Source organism: Camellia sinensis, chromosome 6 (assembly GCF_055761805.1).
Source record: "Camellia sinensis isolate YWXY chromosome 6, ASM5576180v1, whole genome shotgun sequence".
NCBI classification, from domain to species: Eukaryota; Viridiplantae; Streptophyta; class Magnoliopsida; order Ericales; family Theaceae; genus Camellia; species Camellia sinensis.
In genome coordinates, this window is record NC_138966.1 from 42,540,785 (window position 1) to 42,559,663 (window position 18,879).

The following is an 18,879-nucleotide window of genomic DNA, read 5'->3' on the forward strand; positions in this document are numbered from 1 at the left end:
GACAAATTTTCCCACCAGAAGTCCAGCAGTCGATGGTCGGTCGACCTGATTTTGAAGTATTCTGGGAGGGCATCCATGGAGCGATGAAGGGGCTATATACCGTCTATCAAATCGGCATGCATCTTCGTGCCGCGCGGCGGGAGATAGAGCAAAAAATGAACGCATTTGAAGCTTAGAAGCTCACATGGAGAAAGCTAAGCGCGAACTACGAAAGGTCAAGACTGTCAAGACACAATCGGTCAGCCCGGCTAACCCGACTGTGGAAGAGAGGGTGACCCAACGGCTCATAAGTCATGCGATGACCGATCGAGATACGGCAAGCATGTTTGCAATAGAGGCCGCAAGGACCAGGGCTTATGAAAAAGGCTTCCATGAGGGCCGAAAAGTTGGGATACAAAAGACTAAGGAAAACCTTGCCGAGGAGGTCTGCCGATGCGAGAATCGTGGATTCAAGCCCGGGTGGATCAAGGCACTCTAGGCCGCAGAGGCTCTCTGGGTAGCAGGCGTTGATTCGGCGTCGCTGCTATATCAAGGTCATCATTTTTCCTTTGCGGCCTTCAAAGTCAAGAAGAGTGATGATGAGGGAGATGCTGAATTAAACTAGACATTGTAACGCTCCAACGCAAATTGGGAGCGAATTATGTATTTATTGATTAATTCAATGAAACATTTTATTTTAAACTTTTGCATGTTGTTTCAATTTCTGTTTATACATTCAGTTATGATCATCTTCCATTTTTCGCCAACTATGTTTATGCTTTTTAATCAGAATATTCATGAAAAACGCGCCAAATTTGAGGCTTTTATCTGGGCCAATCGTGAAATCCACGAAGAGCGCTCCGAATCCGAAGACTTATTCGGCCTAAAAATGTCATTCACTTTTTTGGCTCCGAATCTGGAGGCTAATAACTTGGCCAATCGTGATATCCACGAAGGGCGCTCCGAATCCAGAGGCTTATTTGGCCCAAAAGTTTCACTAATGGGGTTCCGAATTCAGAGGCTTTTGTTTCCTTGGCCAATCGTGATATCCACGAAGGGCACTCTGAATCCGGAGACTTATTCGGCCCAAAAATGTCATTCACTAATGGGGCTCCGAATCCAGAGGCTTCTAACTTCGCCAATCTTGATATCCACGAAGGGCGCTCCGAATCCGAAGGCTTATTTGGCCCAAAAGTTTCACTAATAGTGCTCCGAATTCAGAGGCTTTTTTCTTGGCCAATCGTGATATCCACGAAGGGCGCTCCGAATCCGGAGACTTATTCGGCCCAAAAGTGTCATTCCCTGATGGGGCTTCTAATTCGGAGGCTTTTTTCTTGGCCAATAGTGATATCCACGAAGGGCGCTCCAAATCCGGAGGCTTATTCGGCCCAAAAGTTTCACTAATGGGGCTCCGAATTCGGAGGCTTTTGTTTTCTTGGCCAATCGTGATATCCATGAAGGGCGCTCCGAATCCGGAGACTTATTCGGCCCAAAAGTGTCATTCACTGATGGGGCTCCGAATCCGGAGGCTTATAACTTGGCCAATCGTGATATCCACGAAGGGCGCTCCGAATGCGGGGTCTTATTCGGCTCAAAAGTTTCACTAATGGGGCTCCAAATTCAGAGGCTTTTTTCTTGGCCAATCATGATATCCACAAAGGGCGCTCCGAATCCGGAGACTTATTCTGCCCAAAAGTGTCATTCACTGATGGGGCTCCAAATCCGAAAGCTTATAACTTGATGAACTAAATTTCACAATGAGAAAATAAGAAACTTTGCATTGTAAAAGTGAAATTTGTACACGGTGGTCATTTAAAACAAGTATCATGCCCCACAAGTTGGGTTAATGATAGAATTTACGCAAATGCGTGGAATTCCAAGGACGTGGCAGACTTCTCCCTAACATGTCATTGAGCCGATATGCCCCTGTGCCAGCGATTGACTCAATCTGATAGGGGCCGTCCTAGTTGGGACTTAGCTTTCCGTCGGTGGGGTTCCTAGTAGCGGGAAGAACTTTCTTCAGGACCAATTCTCCGGGAATATAACGTCGCAGCTGAACACGTTGATTACATGATTTAGCGAGCTGCTGCTGATACCGTGCCATAGATGCGAGGGCTCGGTCTTGCCGTTCTTCAATCAGAGTTAGATCCAAAGCTAACATCATGTCATTACGGCCCAAATCGAAGACCATCGTTTTTAAAATGGGTAAGCCGATCTCCAGGGGGATAATTGCCTGAGTTCCAAAGCACAGGGCGAACGACGTTTCTCCAGTGGACTGCCTTGGTGCAGTGCAATGGACCCACAACACACTGGGGAGCTCTTCAACCCACCTGCCTTTAGCTTTCTCCAACCGTTTCTTAATGCCATCCAAAATGGCTTTATTGGAGGCTTCAGCTTGACCATTGCTCTGTAGATAGGCCGGGGTGGAGAAATAGGGCCGAATACCATACTTGCTACACAATTCTCAGTAGACACCGCAATCAAACTAGGTGTCATTGTCTGAAATAAGTGCTCTTGGAATGCCGAACCGTGTTATGATACTTCTCCATACAAAACGCTTCACATCAGTATCTCGAATGTGCGTTAGTGCCTCCGCCTCGACCCATTTTGTGAAGTAATCCGTCGCGACAATCAAAAATCGCTTGTTGCCTGGGACGCGAGGTAGTGGTCTGACGATGTCAAGTCCCCATTGGGCGAACGGCCAAGGATTGGTTATAGAGCTTAACTCTTCAGTAGGTAAATGGATTAAAGGGGAAAACTTCTGGCACTGTTCACATTTCTTGACGTAACACTTGGCATCAGTTCTCATTGTCGGCCAATAATACCCCTGTGTCACAGCTCGATGAGCCAAAGAGCGGCCGCCAAAATGGGCACCACAACTACCTTCATGTATTTCAGTCAGGAGTTCCTCGACTTTATCTGGATGAACGCATTCTAGGTATGGACTAGAAAGGGATTTCTTGTAGAGCTTTCCTTGCGGATCCAAGTAATATCTCAGGGCTTTGTTTCGCAGTTTGTGCATTTCTTTCTTGTCCGTCGGGAGCTGTTCGGAAGATAGAAATGCAGTGATAGGGTCCATCCAACTTGGACCTGATTCTATGATATTGATCTGACTTGACTCTACGGGGGCAATGCTCAGCTCAGGGATAAATCCTGCTTCAATTGTCCGCTTAATTTCTGAATTGATGGCGGAGGCTATTCAAGCTAGGGCGTCGGCATGGGTGTTCTGATCCCAGGTTATTTGATTTAGTTCATGATGGTCGAATTTTGCCAGCAAAGAATTCACCGTTTTCATGTAAGTTGCCATACGGTCATTTTTGGCTGTGTATTCCCCTTTCAATTGGTTGATGACAAGCTTTGAATCGCAGAAGACAAGAAGTCACCAACCACCAAGGAGAAGTGCATTCCGCAAGCCGGTTAACAGTGCTTCGTATTCGGCTTCATTGTTCGATGCTTCGAAGCCCAGTTTGACAGCCTACTCAATTATTGCCCAATCAGGGGCCATGATCACTACGCCTGCCCCACTGCCACATTGATTGGATGATCCATCACAGTACAACTACCAAATGTCCCCAACATAAATTCTCCAGTTCGGCTTAGGTTGAATTTGATCAGACTTAAAGTCGGCAAGGCCCCCAACATAAATTCTCCAGTTCGGCTTAGGTTGAATTTGATCAGACTTAAAGTCGACAAGGCCTCCAGTGAATTCGACCACAACGCCGGCAAGCACTTGCCCCTTGATTGAGGTCCTTGGCAGAAATTGAATATCGTACTGGTCGAGTTCGAGAGCCCACTTTGAAACGCGCCCTGATGCTTCTACACTGCAAAGTACTGACCGGAGGGGGTAATCTATTAGTACCCCAATGGTATGCCCCTGAAAGTAATGCATCAGTTTTCTTGATGACGAGTTTCTCCAACGAAAGGTAATGTGTTTCAGTATCAACCATTGCTTTGCTTACATAATAAACTGGCCGCTGCTCGCCAAGTTCTTTCTTTAATAGTACTGCGCTGACGGCCCGGTCAGAAACTTCCAGATATAAAATGAGTAGATCACCTGCCGAAGGTGTTGTCAAAAGTAGAACTGATCGAAAGTAAGTCTTCAAACCGTTCAAAGAAGCTTCACACACAGAGGTCCATTCAAAAGCTTTACCCTGCCGAAGGGTATGAAAGAATTGTCGGCAGCGATCTGTGGAACGACTGATGAACCTGTTAAGTGCGGTGGCCATCCTCATCAGCTTTTGAACCTCCTTAACCGACCGAGGAGAGCCGAGTTCTAGAATTGTTATGATTTGCCTCGGGTTGGCTTCGATTCCGCGGTGGTCAACAATGTAGCCAAGGAATTTGCCGAATCCGATCCCAAATGCACACTTGGAAGCGTTCAGCTTCATTTTGTACTTGCGTAGAATGCCGAATGTCTCTTCCAGGTCGGCTAGATGAGTTTGCTCTTTGTTGGACTTGACCACCATATCGTCAATGTACACTTCCATAGTACGGCGGAGTTGCTCCTTGAACACGGCAGTGACTAGTCTTTGGTAAGTTGCCCCCGCATTCTTCAGCCCGAAAGGCATAACCTTATAGCAGTAGGTTCCTCTTGAGGTGAGGAATGCGGTTTTATCTTGGTCCTTCGGATACATGGCAATTTGATAGTAGCCTCTGTAGGCATCCAGAAAGCTCATACGTTAATGATGTGTTGTGGCATCTACCAGCTGGTCTATTATGGGAAGGGGAAAATAGTCCTTGGGACAAGCTTTGTTTAAGTCCGTGAAATCCACACAAACACGCCAAGTCCTATTTTTTTTCTTTACAACCACCGTATTCGACAGCCATGTAGGATAGGTCACTTCCCAGATTGCCCCGGCATCAAGCAACCGGTCAACTTCTTCAACAACGGCAGCAGTGTGTTCTGCGGCTGACTGCCAGCTTTTCTGAATAATCGGCTTACATTTGGGGTCAACGTTTAAACGGTACTGAAAGACAGATGGATCGACCCCGGCATCTCATATGGTGACCATGCAAATACATCAAGGTTACCGAGTAAAAAGGAAATTAGCTGCTACCTGTCGACTTTATTCAGGGAGGCGCCAACCATGAAGAACCTGTCACGATTTCCATCAGTTTCAACTCAATCCAGGTCTTCCGTTGCTTTTTCACTTGGGAGCCGCCTAACATCGTCAAGGCTCTCTCGATCTGGCACCTCAATAGAATTCACTTCCAGCTCTCTTGGTGTCTTTGCGGCAAGAAGATAACATACTTGTGCCGATTTTTGGGAACCACGAATTTGTTTAATGTCGCGTTCAGTCGGGAAGTGAAGTAGTTGATGATAGGTGCTTGGCACGGCCTGCATGGTGTGCAGCCAAGTTCGTCCCATGATGAGATTATACAGCAAAGGAAGCTTCACAACCAAAAATTTCACATCCACTGATCGGAAGCCCGCTCGAACTGGTAGCATGATTTTGCCCAACGGATATTCTGAATTAGCGTTGAAGCCGAACAATGGATAATGAACTGGAGACAAGTCCGATCGATGATAAGACTCTATCCACCCGGTCCCCCAAGAAATAAAAGTAGCCACCGCTCAAGGTACATATAGTCACCCTTTGATGGTAGCAATCTATAACTGCCTGGTATGACCATAACCAATCTATACCCAAAATGACATCAAAACCAGACATGTCCATCAATACAAAAGAAAAAGGAAGCCGGCGATCGGCGACCTCTATGTCATAGCCTCGACACCCCTGTTTCAAAATCATCCCACCCCCAACAGGTGATACAACACATAAACGAGATGCTAACTGTGCCAACTCCAGCCCCAAAATTGATGCAAATGCAAAAGATATAAAGGAATGGGATGCACCAATATCAATTAACACATTAGTAACCGAGTTGCAAAACAAAAAGATAACTCTCACAACATATGGAGCTGGTACAAGATCCGACGCGGTAACAACATACACGCACCCCGTAGGTCTCTAATCTGCCTGCTCACCCCTCGAAGCATAAGACTGCTGCACTGATTGAGCTGAAGAAACTCCTTGATTGGCCCTCGAGGCCTGTATCGATTGAGCTGGCTGGTGACTCTGTGTCTGCCTCGAACCTAACACACCAGCTGTGCCACCCAACTGTGGGCAAAACCTCTTCAAATGCCCCGCCTGCGCACACTGATAACAAGTGAGCGGCTGGCCTCTACCCTGACTCTGGCCTTGAGAACGGGCCGAAGATAAAGCTGCTCGCTGCCCTCCTTCCCTCTGCGGGCAAGCAGGAGACAAGTGATGTCTCCCTGACCACCTCTCCCAGAACCCAAACTCGGCACTGGAAAAGTAGATCTCGAATGTGCTCCATGGGACTGTTGAGGGTTAGAACCCCTCTGCCTCTTACTGTCCCCCTGACCATTCTAACTCCTCCTGGAGCCCCTCATCCTCTGCATGCATAATAGTCTCAAAATAGGCTGTAGCTTCCACAAGGCGCCCATAATCTCTAATCATGGACCTGGCAACTCTGAACATGAGTCCGGTCATCAATCTCTTCTCAAACTCCAAACAACGGCGTTCCTCGGTTGCCACTAACTTCAGTGCAAACCTCGACAAACCAGTGAAGGTGGCCTCAAACTCGGCCACTGGTGTATTCAACTGCACCAACGTGGAGAATTGATCCCTCAACTTCTCCCTCACCATAGCAGGTAAGTACTTGTCCTGGAAAGCTTCAACAAAGGCCTCCCAAGTCCCCCCAATGCGTCCCCGCGCGTACTTCCACCACTGACCCTCATCTCCCTTAAGTTGGAAAGACGCCAAAGTCACCCTCAACCCTCCATCTTCGATGCCGAGCATCTCAAACGTCTTCGCCATCTGTTCCAGCCACTCATCAGCCTTCAGTGGTTCCTTAGGGTCACCCAAAAACTCATCCGGATCTGACCGGAAGAACTCCCTCTTCAGAAAAGACGGCCCAACTTCAGCTACATGGGCCTGGACTTGGTTCTCAGCTCTGAGAATGTCTATAGATTCCTTTAATGCTCCTTCCATTTCACGGGCTAAGGCGTCCATAGCCTGTTGACATACTGGCTCGGCCACGTTGGCCTGACCAACTCCCTCCTCCTGCACCGTTATTTCATTCGGTATAGGCATGTCGTGCCTCCTAGGCCTACCATGCCTACCGCCACGACCTCATCCTGACATCCTAATGAAGGTAACAAAGAGATTAGCACACTTACAAATGTGTCGAAGCTATCTCACTCACGTCTTAATACAACGGACAACTGTAATTCACTCCACGTAAGCACATAATCACATAAACACATACGAATTTCATTTCTGAATAATGACTGGGTCGTGGCATTGCTAGAGTTCCAGTTAGAAAATGAAAGTGATCAAGTGCCTTTCCAACAGAACTCCTAGAAACGCATGGACACGATCAACATCCTAGAAATCAAATCTCGCACCCACATAACCACATAAGCATGTTATCATATAAGCATATAACATCCATAGTTAAGTCTCTAAAAAATGAGACAAACCCATTGTGGTACTAACCACTTCCCACGTACCCAAAGTATTCAAGTCCGGTATGCACTGATACCAAGTTGTAACGCCCTCAAAATATTATACAAATCAACCATTCATAAGACCTGGAGACATAATAGAAATGTTATATTTTCATTCATCAGAGTTAATATTACAAAAGATATTACATGCATTACACTTTCATAAATGTTCAACTTGAAACTATAGCATGTAACTCTAGTTTAGAACAACAAAATAAATGCCCTAAGGGCTTACATCTTTCCAAGACTTCACTTGGTTACAACAAAAGAATAGTCTAGTCTCTATACAGGTAAAGCCCTCGGCTTGAATAAATATTCAACTCAAAATAAAATCACAAAAGTGGAGCCTTCAGTCCCTAAGGCTCCCAAGCTATGTCCTTGGAGGTGGCATGTCACCTGTACCTGAAAATGGTTTCCTAAGTAGGGTAAGCCAAAGCCCAGTAGAGATATGCTAAACCATATATGAGAATTAACTAAAATATGAGCATCAGATAAATGTGCAACATTCTTAACCAACACATATTCTTTTCAAGGTCATTCAATATAGATAACCAATATCTCAATTCATTTCCATTCTCCCATTTCGGGTAAATCAATTAGCCAAATTCATTATTATCAAGCAACTAATATGAGACTACAACTCAGTGGTTCACAATTCAATACATTCATCAAATCCAACACTTCTATTTCTTGCCATTTTATGGAACCACGTCCGAGGGAACCAGCACCCATAAATATATAAGATTTCGGGACTTTCACCCTGGACACTCCGGCTAACTTAATTACCAATGGAGGCCATCCCCTATCTCCTCCCAAACAATGGAGTACATCCCTTATGTCCTCTTAAACAAAGATACATATACAATGTATTTAAACACGTTGTCATATGCAATGACCAATCAAATCACATATTCAATGGTTTAATCCAACCGTCTTATTCAATGACATTATCCAGTTGATTAGTTTTAATTCACCTAATCTTCATGCAGTTTTTACAACAATCATAGCTATCCTCCACCGATAGCCCAAAACAGATGTTTCTAAACAGATAAATAAATCTAACAAATAGATAATTTATCATATTTTCCATAGATGAGTGATTTATCAAATCTAACTACACAACTCACTCGTACATTCTTCCAATTTCATATTTCTCATAACAATTTCATTATTTATACGAATAATTTATTTAACTCATATTAGGGCAAATCTCCCATTTTCAAACATCAACCCCCAAGACTCAATTTCATCATTTATATACAAATAACCCCATTTTCAAGACCTCACATACACGTATGGAGCCCCAAATTGAAAACCCCTCTTTCAAAAATTCAAACCCAAACCCTAACTTCACCCAAACTTCCCAACTCCACCATTTATGCAAAAATGACACATATCTAGGTTAAAACCCATATTAAAGAGTAGAACATCTCTACCTCAAGCTTAGATGGGAGAGAAGAGAGAGAGCTCAAAATTCGATGGTGACGAAACCACGCTTTGCTCTGATCAAAACGAAGCCCTTGACAAGCTCTACACTTAATCTCAAAGGAGCACGATGAAAAGATCACTCTAGGTGAGTAGATCTAAAGATTTAAGTGAAAAAGTTTGAGTTTTAGAGAGAAAAGAGAGAAATCACGATTTAAGAGGAAAGAGGGGAGGAAAATCATGAAAGGAAAAAGGTTTGGACCTATTTATAGTAGTAAGAAATAGCCCTAAGGTCAAATAAAACAATAGGCCCAAAACCCCCCCTTAGATAGGGCCTATTCGGACCTCAAAAATCTTTATAAAAAAAAACATGCAGGGGTCGACCCTTCGGGCGTAGGGGTCGACCCTTTAGGTAGAAAAGACAATCTACACAAGCAAGGGGGGGTCGACCCTTAGACAGGAGGGAGTCGACCCTATTTTCTAGCAACTAACACACAAACATAAGAGGATTGACCCTCTTCAGTCTGGTGTCTACCCTATTTTCCAACAACTAACACACAGACATAAGAGGGTCGACCCTCCCCAGTCTAGTGTCTACCCTATTTTCCAACAACACTTCCAGAAACTTCACCAATAGGTAAAGGTCGACCCTTAGGAAGGCTGGTGTTGACCCTAGAATAGAATTTCTAAGTCTCCAAGGAACTTTTGACAAGAATAAGTGCGAACAACCAAACTCAACAAGTTTAAATCGGATTGTACTCCTCCAAAACCAACCCATAACAACACCAAAGATTTCCAAAATAAAAATAAATAAAAAAAGGATTTGAATACACTTTCCCGTAAGCTTTTAAGGATATAGGTGCTACACCATTAGTGCTATGAGAGGTGGTGAAAATTTTTGATGAGAGAGAGGTCTAAATTTTGATCAAAGAAAGAGTTTATTTTGTTCCAATTGAGTGAAAATATTTTTAGAGAGAGGTCTAAACTTGGATCAAAGAAAGAGTTTATTTTGTTAACACCCAAAACTTCACCAAAGCTAAAACTTGAGCTTCTTGCTGAGATTTCAACAACATACTCCATAACTTGAGGGTGATCAAAAGGAAGTTTGAAAATCAAGAAGTTCAATCTTTCTTTGGAAGGTGAATTTCTAATCTTTCATTTTCTTATATTTTTATCTCATATTTATTTTCTTGCTTCTTATTTCATAGTGTTTTGTTATAATCCAAGTGGTTTGTCTATCTCATATTTATTTTCTTACTTTATATTTCATAGTATGATGTTGTAATCTAAGTAGTTTGTTTGGCTCATAATTATTTATTTATTTATTTATTTTTATTCACTTGCTTTAATTTCATAGTAGTTTTGTTGTAATCTTGCATGTTCTACCTCATATTTGCTTATTATTATTATTATTATTGTAGGTTCATGTTAGTTTTATTATAATCTTGCATGTTCTATCTTACATTTGTTTTCTTGTTTTAGTTTCATAGCAATTATGTTGTAATCTTGCTTTTCCTAGCTTATATTTTTCTTGTCTTAAGTCTCATATTAGTTTTGTTGTAATCTTGCATGTTCTATCTCATATTTGCTTTTCTTGTTTCAGTTTCATAATAATGACTCATTTTCTCGTTACATTGGAGTGTTACATTTGGGGAGTTACGTTAGAATGTTACGTTTGGAAAAAGTATACTAAAGATGTTTTAGTGTATTAGTGTAACATTAGAGTATTACGTTTGGAAAAGTACACTAAAGAGTTTTTTTGAGTGTTGTCGAAAGAGTACTTTTTTAGTGTGCTACGTTGAAGGAGTGTTACATTTGTGAAAAGTACATTGATGAGTTTTTTAGTGTAGTGTGCAACGTTGGAGTGTTACATTGGAGGAATTTTTCAATGTGTTACGCTATTACATTTGTGAAAAGTACACTAAGGAGTTTTTTAAGTATAGTGTAACGTTGGAGTATTACATTTCGAAAAAGTACACTAAAAAGCCTTTTAGTGTGTTGCGTTGGAGTGTTATGGTTGTCAAAAGTACATTGAAGAGTTTTTTTATGTTGGAGGAGTTTTTCAGTGTATTACGTTGGAGGAGTGTTATGTTTGTAAAAACTATACTAAAAAATTTTTTAGTATGTTACGTTAGAGTATTGAAATGTTACGTTTGGAAAAAATACATTAAGGGATCTTTTAGTGTGTTACGTTATAGTGTTGGATGAGTCTTTTAGTGCTATGTTGGAGTAGTGTTACGTTTTTTATAAATACACTATGGAATTTTTTAGTGTGTTATGTTGTTACATTGGAGTAACAAAAATGTGCTCCAAAAATTGGATTCAACTTCCCTAAGATGGCGTCCCCCAATGAGGAAGGGTAGAAAGGTCCACCAAATCATACCAAAATTTAAAATAGGATCTCATGGTAAGATTGTTAAAAGAAAGAGGACCTATCGGTGCATTAGAAAATTGATGGGACTGTTTGGAGTAATTGATTCTCATATAGGACTTTCTGATAATTTTCTCGATTCCCTCCCCCCCCCCTCAAAAAAAAATTGCTATGAATTATTCCAATTGGATGCAGACTTATTTGTGTGAGCAAGATAATGCTTGGCCCTGTTTGTGCGTGGCCCTATTCAGTAGGGATGAGCATGGTTCGGATTGGACCGGATTGGGGTAAAACCAGGACCAATCCATTATTTACGGTTCCTGAAAAATTGGAACCAATCCAATCCGTTTAAATCGTGGAACCAATCCGAACCAATCCATTTAAACACAGATTGGATCGGTTTAAGACCACGGATTTACATAATTAAATAACAAAAAAATATATATAACACTTTAATTTCATAAAAATATAATTATAGCACCATATTAGCTTCACAATAACAACATGTCTTTTCATAATAGCGACATACTGCTCTAGAATTTAAACAACCATAAGAAAACTGGTTCCACCATAAGTATTTAGACCATTATAAACTAATATTAAAAACTAGCAAACAAAAATAATAAAAGAAGATACTATGTGAGTTTAGGTTTGGATTTAAGTTTTATATAAAATAAGAGAAGATACTATGCAGGAGGGTAAACAATAAAAATATAGAATATTTGTATACGGTCCGGATCGGTTCCAATCCGGAACCGTGGGGTTCAATCCGAAACCAATCCGTGAGCTACAAATTTTTAATTTTTCAATCCGGAACCGAACCACGGATTCAAAAAATCAATCCAAACCTACTAGATTGGATTGGATTGGACTGGACTGGACTGCATCGGATTACGGATTGCGGATTACGGATTTCACGGATTTCTTGCTCAGCCCTACTATTCAGAGAGAGAGCCTTCTAATTTAGAGAGAGAGCACTCTAATAGCTCTAATTTGTATGTGGACCCCATCTAATGTGATGTTTCTTTTTTCATCACTAGCTCAATTAAAGCTCTAGTTTTAAGGGATGAATCATTGTTGATTTATGAATCATTGTTGATTTAGCTATATATGAAGTTATAGTTTGCACAGGTTACCTAGGTAGGGATTGGTTATATTACCAAAAAAAGGGGAGGGGGGTGTAGCAGCGCCCGCGTGGGGCCTCGTGCTACAGTTCGGACTCGATTTGTGTCACGGTTCTTAATCTGAACCAAAGAGTCCAAATCTGGCAAATCGTTTTGAGAAACAGATTTTTGAAAACGTAGTGCCAAACATGGACTGCTTTTCCAGATACAGAGTCGCCACCTAAATATTTTTAAATGGGAGAATTTAGGAAACCCTGACTCGGTGCCGAAGGCCACATGTCCGTCATCACCGGAGTTGTCTCGGCTCGGGAGCTTGGGTACGATCGGGGAAGGTCAGCTATGAGCACCCCCTTTCGCCCGGTCCGAAGACCGGCCTCTACTAACCGTGATATCCGTTTTTGAAAACTTTACGTGTTCTTAAACCAATTATTAGCCTAGAATTACTATGTTATGCGCACAGCAAACAAGTATAGACTAGATTGCCTAATTTGGAAATAAACATTGCATATCCGTTCGGTTTGAAAATGCATTGGAATTTGCTACTCGCAAGTAGGCTAAAATACGGATTTCAACGAGTTTTTCCAACTCAAGCAATCCAACCTTCACCCACAGGCATTCAAGCAATTATAACACATAAGCATCTAGCCACATGTTAAGCATGCTGTCATGGCAATATTCACACTCATGCGATATGCTAAAGCGGAAATACTTACATAGTACTCCGTGCCAAAACAAAGAACTTGTTAGCAAACATGCATGATCCAAGTCCATGTGAAGTGCCTAATGCATCGCATACAAAATGTTACTAGAATAGGCTCGGCTATCCTAAACATGTTATGTGAAAATGCACAATTAACACATATTCACTTTTTGATTTGAAGTACGAATGCAGTTAGCGTGATGTACCGAGCCTAATGCATGTCAACAAATGCATGAATGCACGCATGCATAGCATAAGGTATGCTAAAATAAATGTGCCCTAATCTACCATCAAAGCGGGTAAGTAAAAGGGAAGAAAGACGTGAGGTTGGAAGACATACACACACTCACGCACGCTTATTACAGATTTGCCCTCGCTCGGAGGGACCAAATAAATATTACAAATTAATTAACTACGCAAGCTAATTAAATATTACAAATTAATTAATTAACAAATTAACTAATTAATTAAAGCAGGAAAACGCCTCGGGAAGCGTGCCACCATGCGCAAGCTGCCTCTGTTTTCCTTCCTTTCCTCCTATGGAGGTTGTCAAAACCTCAGGACTACATCCTTGGACAGAGGGGATCATCACCGGCTAGATGAAATTTCCACCGGCAGTGTTGTATGGCCATCGGCACAAAATTGAACCTGTCGGCAGAGAAAATGGTGCCGGTCGGCACATTACACTGCCGGTCGGCAGAGTATTCCTGCAGAACCTGCAACTCACAGCAACAGAGGGCAAAACAAGGCATGGTAGCATATTTCAAGGCATGTATGCACCAACCATGTCTCTTATCATTGTAATGACTCAAAGGGACATGTGCCTCGGTTCTTGGACCACCAATCACGCATTTCCATGCATGATGGCCCAAAGAACCAAGTATGCAACTTTGGTTTCAAATGCAATGCAAACCAATCAAACAAATTTGGCCCAATTCCTATCACCAATTCAAGGAACAAGGCATGCATGCAAAATGCAATGCAACCTAGGCATACAAGCTAGGAATGGGACATGACATGGCAAGGCATTTATGCAATCATGCAAGCATACATAGGGCAATGCAAATGGGTGGCAAGATGGACTTATACATGAATTAGGCAGCTCTAAAATAGGCCTAAAACAGTGGCCAATGTGCTAGAAAGTGAGGGCTAAATGGCATGCACACACATATGCACATAAGGACCAACACTTGGGCACAATTTAAACAACCCTCAAGCACACTTGAAAGGGATAAACAAGAGCAATTAGCATGCAACATAAGCATTGAAATCATGTTAGGATGGTGCCAAACCAAGCAACAAATCAAGCCAAAACATGCAACGAATAGTCTAAGTGTTCAAAGCAAATCAATAAGGCATTGAACTACACTTAACATGACCAAACATGGCATGCATAGAAGGACCAAAATCAGAGGTTTAGCATGTTAAAACAAAGCTAAAGGACTACTTAGATGGCATCTAAATGGCCCAAATACAAAGGCATACACCATGGCCAAAACATGGAGCATTGCAACACATGCTTTCAAAGCATTAAAGAGATATGCAAGGCAATCCAACAAGCACGGAAATGGGACTGAAATAGCATGTAGGATGATTCCAAATCACCAAAACAATGCAAAGATGGCATGCTACACATGCACATACTCAAGGCCAACAAGCCCAAATACAAAGGAGCTATATCAAGCATGCCAAAATCAACCCAAATGACTATGGACAGAGCTAAAACATGGCAAGATATGCACAAAATCTTCACAAATGCAAGCCTAAAACATGCTCCAACAAGGCTAACAACCTAGAACATGTTAAGGCACAAATAAGGCATTACATGGCAACTATGCTAAACATGCATGAAGTTCCAAAACCAACTTGAAATCATGTTATATTATAGATATATAAGCATGAAAAACAAACCAAACATGCTCAACACACACTCAAGCATAGGCTTCCTTAAGAGGCCAAAATATGCCCTTTTCAAGGACAACAAGGAGAGGGGGTGGCCCTCTCCTTCTTGGGACTTCAAAGCATCATCTTCACCACTGAAATCCCTCAATATTTCAGTGGTGAAGAGACCTCAACACCAAAATCCCGGAGCTAGCACAAAATGGCTCAAAATGAGGCCTTTTGAGGCCTAAGGGTGGTCAACAACCCTCAAACAACAAAACACTCTTAATAAACAATAAAGAGGGCTTAAAAATAGAACTTTTTTATGTTATACAATAATCACAAAAACAGCTCTAAGACTAGTAGAAAATTGATGCAAAAAAGGGAGAAAAATGGACTAGTTTCTCACCCTTGATGCCTTCTTCAACAAAGATGCTCCAATGGCCTCCTTGAGCTTAAATCCAAGACCAAAACTTCAAAACACACTCTTTAGAACCTCAGCTCCAAGAGGAAGGTGAAACACTAGGTGTTTGTGTACAATAGTAAGACACAAAACACCTAGTGTGCAAAATGAGAGGAAAAGAGAGATAGGTTGTGTATGTCTAACCCTAACCCTAGAAAACCAGAGCTCTCCTCTGTCTTCTCTCCTCAAAAATGTCTAAAGGCTCCTTTTTTGCCTTAGAGAGAGACCCTCTCTATATGCCTCTTGTAAAGCTTACAAGACAAGCTTTGCAAGAGGGAGATCCCTCCATACACGTGTATGGAGGGGAGCAAAAGCAATACAGCTGTCCAAAAATATCTGCAAAAGCAGATGAACAGCAATCGGCCGGCAAAAAATGCCATCTTGGCCAAACAAAGTGCCGACCGGCACAAAATAGTGCTGACCGGCAACAAAGAGTGCCGGTCGGCAAACAATATTGCCGGTGGCAGCAAAAACCAGCCGGTGGCATCTAGCCACTGCCGGTGATGGGTGGGGATGGTCTACAAGCCCCACCTTGCCTCTCAAGGGCAAGATGCAAGTGTTTGGTGCAAAACCAGACACTAAACGGTCGAGTTCGGAGATCCTGAGACAAGGCGCGCGAGCCGAGGCTTCCGGGAACTCCAAACGAACACAAACATGGATAATCACCGAGTGTTCAAACGGTGACGTCCAAGTCTTAAGGACGGTCAAAAATGGGGTGTCTACAGGGGGAATTGGTTTTGCTGCAGCCAACAGTGATACTGTTCGTGCTGTTGATGATGTGTCCCAATAAAGACTTGCCACATGACAACAATGGCCCCATGGTAGTGGCGGAGCTATGTAGGGACTAGGGGGGGCACATGCCCCCTTTGAAGTTTTGCAATTTCTTTTCTTTTTTCTTTTTCTTTTTTCTTTTTTTTTTTTTTGCATATAAGGAAAATAATTAACCAATAAAAAATTTATAAAAAAATAACATTTAGAATGATTTCTTAATGACATTTTTCAAATTACAAAAATAATGATGGTTATTTTGATTGAAAATGAAAAAATTATAACAAACCACATTATTAAAAAAAATTAGTGCAACAGTGAAATCAAATCATCACTTATATGTAAACATAGTTAACCCCATTACGAAAATGAGAACTTATTGAATTGTTAATTATATTTAACAAGTGTGATTGACTTTTCATGCGTTATTTTACTATTGATTAGTGCTATCATATATCGATGATAATGTGCTACCACTATTATTTATATATTATGGGTGTTTGAGAAGTGGGTTTTTATGTAGGTTTTTTTAATTGTAGGATATTAATGGAGAAAAAAAAAATTGGTGTTTGGGAAGATAGTTAGGTTTTTTTGTGGTTGGATGTGATGTTTGTGAGAGAAAAAGTGAAATGATTATGGGGTTGGATATGATATTTTGTTTGGATTTGTTTTTTTTTTGTTTTGCAAAAACTTTGTCTTTTAGCGGAAAAAATCAAAAAAAAAAAAACCCAAACAAAAATCTTCCCAAACACCACCAATGAATCTATTATAAGACATACAAGACTCTTTTGTATTACCTATGATACACTAGTTACAAATATCAACATATATTTTCAATTTTGAATTTTTACAAGGTCAATTGTAAAAACAAAATTTTTAAAATTTTATATTAAATATTTAAGATTTTGTGGGTAATATTAATTTAAAAATTGTTATCTATTGTTATTAATTATGAAGAAAAACATTTCAAAATTTTAATTAACAAGTGCCTCTTCTGAACTATTTTTTTGACTCCGCCACAAGCTTCTGCAGCCCATGCTTGCCTCCGCAATCTCTTGCACAATATGACCAAAATCTGATAGCAAATACTCGCTTCCTTGAATAGCCTTGACCATGGACAAGGCGGAGGCACATAGGGTCCAGGGGGTCACGTGTCCCCCAGGGTTTCGGGATTTTTTTTTAAATATAAAGAAAATATTTTAAATAAAAAAAATTTATAAAAATATTATTTAAAGTAAAATGTCAATGACACTTTTTAAATTATGAGAACAATAATGGTTATTTTGATTGAAAATAAAGAGATTATGATAAATCATATTATTATTTATGAAAATTTCAATATAATGGTGATGTCTATCATTATTGACATGCAAATAATTAATTTCAATAAAGATATAGAATTTATTGGATTATTAGTTATATTTGACATGTGGAGTTTATCCTCCATGTGTTTCTTTCCATTCATAACTAAAATGTAAACTATATAAATTATAATCAAGCAACACATCTTCAATTATAAAAAAAAAAAAAAAAATTACAATATGCCATAACTGATATCAGAATGAGTCATAACTAACTATTACTTGATATATATTCATAACCAAAATAACAACCACAAGAAGTTATAACTAAATTATATCTCTATAATGTGTTATAATAAAAACAACGAAAATCATACTTGCGACATATGATAGACACTTTTTTCGCGGTATGTTTTATAGAATTTCTCTACTAAAATATATCATTTCTATTTCAACCTATCTTCTTTTTAATTTTCCAATCCACCTATAAAATAGTTACTCCCCTATATTTGTATAAAATTTAATCTCGAATCCTTTAATTTAAAATTCACATTTATCCAAATGAATTCTTAATATTTAAGTTTAATAATATATCATTGTTGTTTATTATGGGGGAAAAAAAATTATTGTTGTCATTAATTTGTGCCCTCTCTTCACTAATTCCTGGCTATGCTAAGTTTCTTTTGTTTCTAATACTGTTTCTTTAATAGTTCTCCAAAGAATGTATTTTATTCTAGAATAATATACAAATAGAAGTTATGTGATCATTTTATTTTTAATCAGAACATCCATTACTATAATTATAGTTTTAAAAATGATATGGATACATTATTCTAAGCTATTTCTATTTAAATTTTTTAGTTACAAATCATTTATTATGGTATCACTAGCCAATTAAATCTTGTAAATATATTTAGGATTAAGTAAACTACTATTGTCTCTTTCACTTACTGAACTATATTATCTTTGCAACTGCTGCGAACTCTCACATTATTTAGTGGTACCATCACATGATTTCACTGTTATATTTATACCCAATCATTAAAAAAGTTTTAACTAAAGTTTATCCGCTTTTAATTGATAGCATGAAAAGCCTAACATAACTTGCCTATTGGAACCACCCTATTGCCTTCTCGACTCCTCGAATCCTGAATCCACCCTCTTCTAACACATTCTCCACACATGTTCCCTTTTCGTGGTTTTCCTCTTTTTAATCAAAAGGCAATTTAATGCCCAGATAGATAGAAAGTGTGTTGCAAGAAGAAACCTCAATCTAAATGAGCTTCACAATGCAATTACACTAGTTTAAGGTAATTGCAATTTTTTTGGA

The 18,879-nt window shown here is 40.2% G+C and overlaps 1 protein-coding gene across 1 annotated transcript; it reads right to left on the reverse strand.

The window, feature by feature from the left end:
- Positions 1-1,942: 1,942 nt before the first annotated feature.
- Positions 1,943-6,824, reverse strand: LOC145793279 (uncharacterized). Its single transcript, XM_082876064.1, has 2 exons — positions 6,619-6,824; positions 1,943-2,432 (listed from the first exon to the last, which is right to left on the reverse strand). Exons 1-2 carry the CDS (start codon positions 6,822-6,824, stop codon positions 1,943-1,945), a joined length of 696 nt encoding a protein of 231 aa, XP_082732190.1.
- Positions 6,825-18,879: the final 12,055 nt, after the last annotated feature.

Bases quoted from the DNA above. Each gene is read 5' to 3' on its own strand.
- LOC145793279 (XM_082876064.1), bottom strand. From the start codon at position 6,824: ATGGCGAAGACGTTTGAGATGCTCGGCATCGAAGATGGAGGGTTGAGG. The intron at 2,433-6,618 runs GTTGGTGCAGTT...AGAATTGTGTAG, and splicing joins TTGAGGGATCAATTCTCCAC to CAAGTATGGTATTCGGCCCT.